General features: G+C 42.5%; 1 protein-coding gene across 1 annotated transcript; it reads right to left on the bottom strand.

The window, feature by feature from the left end:
* Positions 1-265: 265 nt before the first annotated feature.
* KRT28 (keratin 28) lies at positions 266-7,913 on the bottom strand. The gene is made up of 8 exons (XM_032871597.1): positions 7,443-7,913; positions 6,904-6,986; positions 6,250-6,406; positions 5,124-5,285; positions 4,914-5,039; positions 1,759-1,976; positions 689-744; positions 266-408 (listed from the first exon to the last, which is right to left on the bottom strand). The coding sequence occupies exons 1-8, from the start codon at positions 7,890-7,892 to the stop codon at positions 266-268; spliced, it is 1,395 nt and encodes a 464-aa protein (XP_032727488.1). The 5' UTR covers positions 7,893-7,913.
* Positions 7,914-9,884: the final 1,971 nt, after the last annotated feature.

Raw genomic sequence — 9,884 nt, forward strand, 5'->3', positions numbered from 1 at the left:
TGTAGAAAAAAACCCTCAAATAATTGCTTATTAGTTATAGGTAAATGGAAATGAGTACACATCCACTTTTTTATTTATTTGAAAACAAACACCCAAGAATCTATAAAAGTTAACTAAGAAAACAGGTATTTTTGCTAAGTAACTTATCGGTAAGGGTAGAAATGTTTATTTTTTTGTTTTGTTTTGTTTTTCTTCTCTTTGTTATTTAGAATAATGCAGTTGTACAGGATCCTTTTTTCCCAGATTGTTCTTCTCTCAATGCTGTCTAGAATGGAACTTTTTGCTCTGTTTTACCATTGGTCATTTTAGATGTCTTTTCTTCAATGGAGTGAACTCTTGATGAAAGAACTTTACCACGTTGATCTATCTCTTCAACCACTGTCTTTACCAGTGTGGTTTTGGATAATTCTAGAAACAAAACACCTGTGAATACACATATTCCAGCTAAAAGATTACATGAGGAAGAATTCCAGTGCTGGTCGTGATATATTATGTACACTTTGGTTAGAGCATGTACAGATTTATCATAATAGTTTGGGATAATTTCATCCACTTAAAATAATACTTTAAGTTCAAAGCATTTGAATTAAAATTACTTAAAATAATACAGAGCATTATCGTTGTCACGGTATATGATTGTCATTAATGGGAAAGTACTTGCAGTAGAAACAGAACTAGATTTTATTACCTTTAGGTGAATTCCCTGAGGCTCCTGATCCAAAGCCCTTTGATTTGGAGCATGAGCTGCAAAACAAAAACAAAAACAAAAACAAAAAACCAGTTTATTCTTTAATATTTCAGATTACTACTTAAGAAATATTCATTGAGTCAAAAGATGGACATGAACTCAAGGAAACTTTGTACGCCAAAAACAGATCTTAGTTTTCTGTAAAGGAAAATATTAAAATTTGGGGGTATAGGAGGAGAAAATAATTAAATGTCTTCTAAAGAGAGAATATAACATAACTTTGTTTTCATTTGATTTGTTTTTTTTTAAACCCAAGGATTTATAACCTAAGGAGAATATATATACATATTCATATACATATATAATATAGTCTATATACACATGTATGAATATATACTTTTTAAATGAAAATAATACTTTTTTAGAGACAGAGAGAGGTGGGGGAGAGGCAGAGGGAGCAGGAGAGAATCTTAAGCAGGCTTCTTGTCCAGTGGGGAGCTAAATGTAGGGGTGAATCTCACAAGCCTGAGAGCAGGACCTGAGCCAAAATCAAGAGTTGGATGTTTAACTGACTGAGCCACCCAGGGGCACCTCCTTTTTTTTTTTTTTTTAAAGTGTTTTGTTTATTTAAGTAATCTCTACACCCCTGTGGGTTTCGAACTCACAACCCTGAGATCAAGAGTTTCATGCTTCTGGGGGAGCATACAGATCCTGGGGGGTTGTATAGAGTGCATTTATTTCAGAGCAGCAATTATATTAGGTACAGAGTGAAAGATGGGTAAAGCCTGGTGGGGGGTAATCTTGAAACCTACAATGATTAACATGGATACAGAATGGCGTGTTCTGGGGGGACAACTGGGGTCATCCGAGGCAGATGAAGAAGGGGCTGTGATGTAGAAAATATGGCAGGGCTGACCACAGAGGGAAGAGGTGGACACATGTCTCTGGAGTGGGAATTTAGAACAAAAGGCTTGGAGGCATGGAACATGGAGGGACAGTCCATGGTTGTGGTTTAAACTAGGTAACAACCTATTCAGTAAAATACTGGATTTTCAAATGGTGTTACTCACTTCCCATCTCCATCAATCAGGCGGCAGTAGGTCTCAATCTCCTTTTCCAGGTGGACCTTGAGGTCGAGGAGCTGTTCATACTCCAGCTTCTGGCCCTCCATCTCGGTTCTGACCTGATGCAGCTGCTCCTCCAGGGCCCCGATCTGAGCCTGGATCTGGGCGAGCTGCGCACAGTAGTTGCCTTCCGTCTCGGTCAGGGAGCACTCCAGGGAGTGTTTCTGAGGACAGGGGATGTCGCAGCAAGGATGAAGCCACTTTGAGGACTATGCAGGCCAGAGCTTCTCGGCAAACAGCAGCCCTGTTTCCTAGGTGAGTTTTGGAAATCTCTGGGGCTCATCACAACCACATGGGAGGTGCAGAGGAAGGGGAAGTCGCAGGCATTTCCCTGGGAGGGGGTCTGGCATGTTGGAGGACCTGATATGGCATAAATGACCCTTTCCCATGAGACTTTTGAGTCTTCCAACGGACTTCCATGGTATTTAGGTAATATTTCCTATCATGATCAACCTACATGTCTTAAAACTCTCTTTGGGGGATAGTGCAATAAGAAATCATATTGGAAATTTTATATATTGAAGTTATGTATTTATTTTTGGGTTGGTTTTTGTTTTTCAATCTTATTCTGCTCCTGTCTCCAGAGACCTACCCCACCACTGCTCCAAGGCCTTGCGTGCTGCCGTTTGTTTTTCTGCTCTGTCCTGGATTTGCGTGCTGTTATTCAAAGGTCTTTTATGAAGTACTTGAGATAGAATGAATGCCTTAACAGGGGTGGGCTTTCAACACAAGAGATGTGTTTCACAGCACAGTACAGGTCATTATTTCCATACTACTCTTATGAATATTATACCTCCTCATTTCTCCTTGCACAGCCTGTCATCTGTCTCATCATGTGATGTCTGCTTCAATTAAAGTAATTTTCCTCTCCCCTTATTATAGATGAATACCTCTGGGTGGTTATTACTTCTCTTGATATTAGTAATTATCCAAGTGTCCACCCCCATTCACACTCTTTCAGTTTCCTGTTCTTGTGTGGAGCCACTCCTGATCTTACCTTATTTAAAATAAAAATTTATTTATCAAGGGAAGGGTAAACCTCGATCTCTCTCATTACATGTTCTGAGGTCGTTGGGCCCAAGTGTTTACATATTAAGTATTTTTTTATTTAAAAATAAATTTTTTTGATGATGTTTATTTTTTTAGTTTTAGTTTTCCTTTTTATTGCACTTATGGCATTATAATGGTTTTTAAAATTTTTTGTATTACTAAATACATCATCTATTGACTTCATTCTAGGATAAAGAGGGAGTTATAAAATATTCATCATAACAGGTGGACATGGTGTTTGATGGGGCTAAGAACCACTGACTTAATAAATAGGCCAGTTTGGGCATTACATGGGTGGTGCTGGGCTCTCCAGGGCAAAAGAGTGGAAGGTGAACAGGACGGTAACGGGGAGGAGGAGGCCCCAACTGGAAAGACATCAGTGAGGTGTGTGCTCTGCTGTCCAAAACTTTAATTTTCCTGATGATGTATCCTCATATGGTATTCATTTTATTCTTTTTTTTTTTTTAAGGGGTTGAGGGGTAAAGGGAGAGGGAGAGAGAGAGAGAGACTCTCAAGCAGGCTCCCCGCCCAGCACAGAGCCTGATGAGGGGCTGTCTCAACCCTGAAATCATGACCTGAGCTGAAATCAAGAGTTGGATGCTTAACTGACTGAGCCACCCAGATGCCCCTGGTATTCCTTTTTAAGTCTGCAAATGCTCTTCTTAATCAGAGGGCACGGCATTCCTATCTCTACAGCCTTTCACTGTAAGGTTAGCTTGTAGATAAGGAAGGAGGACAGGATGAACTTGCAAGTTTGCATACTACAAGAAGCACAGGAAAAGTTTATATTACACGCGATTTGTGTACTAAACCAGAGAAGATTCTGGTTAGAATCCATCTATGACAAAAGAATCTCAAGCATGGCAGTTAGGTTCTATGCCACCAGTTTTCTAGAATTCAGTTATGTTGTCTAACATGGGCTTTTTGTGTGGCTCATCTCCTGAATCCAAACTATGGTACTCCCAGCTGCACAGAATGAACTACTTTCTAACATCATCTCCTATGTGAATATGCTTCCCTTTTAATCTGGGAACTCAAGAATTTATTTCCTTTCGCGTAGCTCAGAAACGCAAGGGCAGATCTGTGCTCAGGAATAACAGCAGCAGGCAAGGGTCCTTGGGGTTCTAGTTGCAGGGAAGCAGGGAGAGAGGCAGGGTTCCAGGAGCCCAGAGGGGCAGGGGAAGGCTTGGGTTACCAGCCAGCAGTGGTGACGAGGGTCAGGACGAGAGGGGCACCCTTGTTAAGGTGGGGGTTAGTCAGTGGTCAAAACAATCTCTAATCTAAACATTATATGGTAAGAGAGCACTGTATCTTTTTAGGGGGACTGAATCAAAACGGTATTCATGTAGTTCTGAGTCTTCCTTACCTTCTCTGCTTGCTGCACCTACTTGTATCATAATGGCTCTTTTCTTTGGGTCACAACTTCGTGTACTCAGGGAGCAAGAAACCCCTGATGGGGATGGGAACCATTGGGCCACTGGTATTTGCGGTAATTCTCAAAATCAAGCTTTTTGGGTGCTGCTAGCTCATATCCCAGAAGGGAAGCCATTTTTAGTCCTGGATTGTCTCCATGGTAACCTCTGAAATAGTTGGCAATAGGTGCCAAGCTGGCTGGGTGCCCAGCTCTGGGAGGTGGGTGGGGAGGAAGGGGCTGACAGGAACTCATAGGGATTCAGATAGGTACCCTCCTTTCCTCTGTCTGATGGAAAGGACCATGTGGCATGAATTGGCCTTCATCAATCCTAGGAGATGCTGGTGACCCTAGGTCTGCCTCGTGTGGCTGCCTGACGGTGTCCTGACAATTTTCAGGCGGGGTAATACCCCTGCTGCTTGTTCTGCAGGCTGAAGAAGGGACAAGGGACACTGAGTGGAGGCCAGGAAGGAAATCCTCAGTGACCTCAGGAAAAAAGACACGCTCTCTGTCCGTCTCTCTTTCCCAGGATCTCAGTGTCTGTCTGCCTTGCTCTCTTCTGCTCTAAGTATTTGGAGGTGAAGCTCTAACAGGGAAAAGGAGAGTCACAAAATGCAGGCTGACCCGCGCTCTCGCCTACCATTGCCAGGAGGGACTGCAGCTCGATCTCCAGGGTCTGCAAGCTGCGCTTCATGTCGGTCAGCTCGTTCCTGGCCGAGGTGGCCGCGCCCGCGTGGTCGGAGATCTGCTGCTGCAGGGTGGCGCTCTGCAAGGCGGGGTGCGGAGGGGTGAGCGGGCCTGCACCCCAGCCGGCGGGCTCGGGGGAGGCGGGGCTGGGCGCGCGCCTCACCTTCTCGTGGAACCAGGCCTCCGCGTCCCTGCGGTTCTGCTCCGCCAGGGCTTCGTACTCGGCCCGCATGTTGTTCAGCAGGACCGTGAGGTCCACCCCGGGCACCGCGTTCATCTCCACGTTCACGTTCCCGCCGGCCGCGCACTGCAGTGCCTTCATTTCCTGCAGGGACACGTGAGCGGGACTCGAGGGGCAGTGTATGGTCAGGGCGCGCAACTGCTCTTCCACGCTCCTGCCTTTCCAGCCCTCTGCCCTGCGACTCTTCCCTCCCCCTCTTTCTCTTTTCATGTTTCCTGGCCTTTCCCTCCCCCATAATTCTCTCCTTTTAGGCTTTTCTAACCGGTCACGGGGTGTTTCCCAAACATTTTCATCCATTGTTTAGGAGACTATTTTGGAGATAGTCATTTTTTCCCCCCTCTAAGGGCTTTGAAGCTGCGTGGTATAACGTTGTCAAGTAAGGGGTTTATTACTGTACAGCGTTCCGCATTCAAGTAAAGCCAGTCTCATTAAGTGGAGAAAACAGTGACATCTTTTCCTAGTCAGGTCTTTTGTGGGAAGGTGGATGGCAGGATGGCCTTTTACGAATGACAGAAATAATACAGTGCAAACAAGGACGGGTGGGTGTATCAATGCCAAAGCAATGCGCCATTTTTATTTATTTATTTTTTAAAGATTTTATTTATTTATTTGACAGAGAGAGTGAGATCACAAGTAGGCAGAGAGGCAGGCAGAGAGAGAGGAGGAAGAAGGCTCCCCACTGAGCAGAGAGCCCGATGCAGGGCTCGATCCAAGGACCCTGAGATCGTGACCTGAGCGGAAGGCAGAGGCTTTAACCCACTGAGCCACCCTGGCGCCCCGCAATGCACCATTTTTAAAACATTAGATTGTTCTATCAGGCTAAAAAAAATGGGAGGGTGCCGATCAAATGGTTAATACTTATAACCTTGGGGGATGAGGTTAGAAGGGCAGAGAGCGGGAGAGAGAAAATTCTTTCTTTGTATGCCTTGGCATTGTTTAAATTATTATGACGAGCACGAAATACTACTGTAAGTTAATGACACCTCCCCCCCCCAAGTATTAAAAATGTCCAGAATCGCGATTTCATTAGTGGTTCAGCTTCTCCTACCTCTTCATGGTTCTTCTTGAGGTACCTCATCTCTTCGCTCAGGGACTCGTACTGCAGCTCCTGGTCGGTTCTGCAGAGCGTGAGTTCGTCCAAGACTCGCCGCAGCCCGTTGATGTCCGCCTCCGTGTTTTGGTGAAGGGCGAGCTCATTTTCGTACCTTGGCGGGGCATTAAGTGAATTTCAGCCCAAGTTAGACAACCTCAAGAGGGGAGAGAAGTAAAACCTCGGTCGCTTTAAGCGGTGCATTAGAAAATGAATTGGGACTCCGAATGTTATAAAAGCATACAAGGAACGCCTTCCTCCACTCCTTTACCCAGTGCTCTGCAAGGAAATTGACCGTTATTTAGTGACACAAATTCTGATAGCAGATCCCTATTAAATAAAAATATGCCATTTTAGAATTTTATCTTAGTGCTTGGCATTCTTCCAGGCAGGCGTAGAAATGAAGTGATATTTTGTCCCCAAAATGTAATATATATATAAATTATGAGTATAGTAAGAACATGCCTTGTGTCATAGGGCATTGTTATAACATGCGTTACTTCCTTTAATCTTTTATGGTTTATTCTACTCGGGGTGAAATTGAAATTTTATTTAGCATATTAAAATTGACAGGAAAGTTTTTCTAGAGAGTGATTGTTTTCTATCACTTACTTTAGCCGGAAGTCATCAGCAGCCAGTCTGGCATTGTCAATATGCAGAATTACATTAGCGTTAGCAGTAGTGGAAGAGATAATCTAGAAGAAACCAAAAGGGAGGACACAACAAATAAGCCCGTTCTTAGAATTTATCTCAGGAAATGAAACATGTGACACGATTCACTTTTGCATAAAAAAATCTTATTTCCTTAAGTGACAACTGAAATATTTAAAATTTTCATTTTTAAAAATGACAAATGTGGTTATTTCTCACCTACTCACATAACTTTTAGAATGCAACACTTTCTTATCAATGTATATATTTCAAAACTAGTAACATTCAAGCTGCTTGAAATTCACGCATTAAAGTACTTATTTTTGACTAACAGGAAGAATGATTTGTGAAAATAATAAATAAATAGGAACATAAATGACAGATAACAGTTATGAAGCATTTCCTGTTTATGTTGTTTATGTTCTATATCTTTTGCTAGGTAGTTCTTAGTTTTAAATACTTTCAGTGTTTTCAGTATTTTCAGATTTGTGATTTCTCACCTTATTCTTAAGATCCTCGATGATTAGGTGGTATCTACTATAGTCATGATCAAGTCCACGGCAAGATCCTGGTCCGTATTTATCATACCAACCCTTGATTTTCCTCTCTAGTTCAGCATTTGCCTCCTCCAGAGCTCGCACATTATCCAGGTAGGATGCCAAGCGGTCATTAAGATTCTGCATGGTCACCTTCTCGTTTCCAGACAGAAGTCCCCCTTCACTTCCAGCAAAGCCAGAACAAGTGGCGTTTCCAAGGACACCACTAGCATGGTGCCCCCCAGGAACACTGCCCAGGCCCCCTCCCAAGGCACAGGAAAATCCACTTCCAGCAACAGAGCTGCCACATGCATTGCTGCCCACAAAGCCTGAGCCTCCACTGGGTGGTCTCATAGATCCAGTTCCAGACCATAAGCGAATATGCCTGGACCCACTAGAAAATCGGAGAGACATGACAGAATGAGCAGTGTTCACCTTGTCTGTAACAAGATTGCTGGAAGTTCAAAGAAGAACAGGATATCATGAGCTGATGGTTTCTTTGGGCTTTTATACACAATTATTGGGGTGTTTCTATTTGAGTTATGCATGCCAGAAGAAAAATGGCATCATTCTGATTAGCATGAAATTATGTATAATTAGTTTTTTTTTTTTTTTTTTTTTTTTTTTTTTTGTAAATTGATGTTTAAAATCCCTGGCTGTTGCTTCGGGATATTTGTTATCTTAAATATAACAGGGTTCATTCTGTATTAAGTTCATTATTTTAACTTCTAATTTTGGATGAGTAATCCTTTACTTTCATCTAAGCTGTAGGAATATACCATCATTATCTGGCACCAGATGTTATAAAGTTTTAAAAGTTAAGTAAGATTGCAATAGGGTACCGTCAGCTAGCTCCAGCAGGGTCTTTATTAACAGAGAGGTATATAAAGAAATAGTAACTAAAGAAACCCATATTTTATCCTACCATAGCAAAAGAAAAAAAATTGTGTTATTTAAAAAATACGATACTGATAACTTCTCTGGTCTTACCATGATTATGACATCTACGTATTAACTTGAACAATAACATAAGTATTAACTGATTCCTTTATTGAACATGTATGGCTACTATGTCTGGTGTTCAAAACTAAATGCAAAAATGAAGGCATGATGGTAAATAAATGCAAAGATGAAAAAGATCTGGGTCCAGTCTTTAAGAAATGTATGGTCAGGATCAGGCAGAAGCTGGGTCATGTTTAGCCTTCAGTGTCAAAGAGTTTGGAATGACTGGGTGTGTGTGTGTGGAAGGGGAAGGGGGTCCCGCTGAGAAATGGGAGAGATGAGCCAGAAGTGATCTGAGAAGGCTCCTCGTGAGGTAATGGCCAGGAAGATGGGGGTGAAGAAGGTGGAGAGGATGGGGAAAAGAGGGATAGGAGGGCTTTGGTTGGGTGTGACTGGTTCTAGGTTCTGTGGAGAAGACAGGTATAAAATTGTTTTGCTTCCAGGACAGTAAGGGGTCTCCCGGAACTGGGCTCCCGTAAGCATTCTGAAGCCTGGGCAGCTGGCGTTATGGCTGTCATCGGCCTGGCCTTTAAATACATTTTCTGGGCCAAGTTGTGGGATTTTTTTTTAGAGCAGCAAAGGGCCTTAGACATTACCTAATTCAGCCCCTCGGTCATGAGGCCACTGAGACCCATAAATGTTAAGATTTGTCCAGAGTCACCAGGAACATCCCAGGTGGAAACAGCATATGTTCTAGATAGCCTAGAGATTCGGGCATCATGGGTGTATTTTAAATACAAATAATTTCTCTAAATGATCCATGCCCATACAAATACCCATTTTATATATTGCCCTCATAGTCTTAACATGTTATCTTAATTGTGAAATTATTTTCTTAAGTTACTGAATTATTGAAATTGAAATGTTAACAATTTAGAATGTTAAAATGTAAGAAGAATTATAAATCTCTTCAGTGCCTGATTCATTGTAAATATTAATTATCTGAGTTATTGGTGGAGTGTGTATGCATCCTGCATATGTAAAAAAAAAATTCCAAAGAACATTTTTGAACAAAAAAGGGAAACAAGCTTTTTTTTTTTTAAACTTAAGTTGAAATGATATGCCCCCCCCCCCCTCCCGTCAGCATCCTCCCTGGTGATCCCACACTGTTTACCACAATTGTCCCTGTCCTTTTATTTCCACCAGGGGGCAGCGCTCACCTGCAAATGGGTGTGGCTTGGGCTGAATTGCCACTTCAGCCTGGGTCCTAACAAGCCCTCAGCTGGGAATGAAAAAAACCCCTGGTAAGAAGCAACCCCAACATTGACCTTCTCAAAGTTCCAGAGCATGAGGAGTATAAAGACAAGATTTCCTTGTGCTTATATGGTGCTTTACAGCTTCCAGAGGGATTTCTTGTGCATTATCTCATTTGAATCTCACAAAGAATCTGGGAATCAGGAAGAG

Source organism: Lontra canadensis, unplaced genomic scaffold (genome assembly GCF_010015895.1).
Source record: "Lontra canadensis isolate GAN:19392208 unplaced genomic scaffold, GSC_riverotter_1.0 scaffold43, whole genome shotgun sequence".
NCBI lineage: Eukaryota > Metazoa > Chordata > Mammalia > Carnivora > Mustelidae > Lontra > Lontra canadensis.

Bases quoted from the DNA above. Each gene is read 5' to 3' on its own strand.
- KRT28 (XM_032871597.1), bottom strand. From the start codon at position 7,892: ATGTCTCTCCGATTTTCTAGTGGGTCCAGGCATATTCGCTTATGGTCT. The intron at 5,286-6,249 runs GTAGGAGAAGCT...GTGTCCCTGCAG, and splicing joins TCAAGAAGAACCATGAAGAG to GAAATGAAGGCACTGCAGTG. The intron at 745-1,758 runs GTGAGTAACACC...TTTGTTTTGCAG, and splicing joins CTGATTGATGGAGATGGGAA to CTCATGCTCCAAATCAAAGG.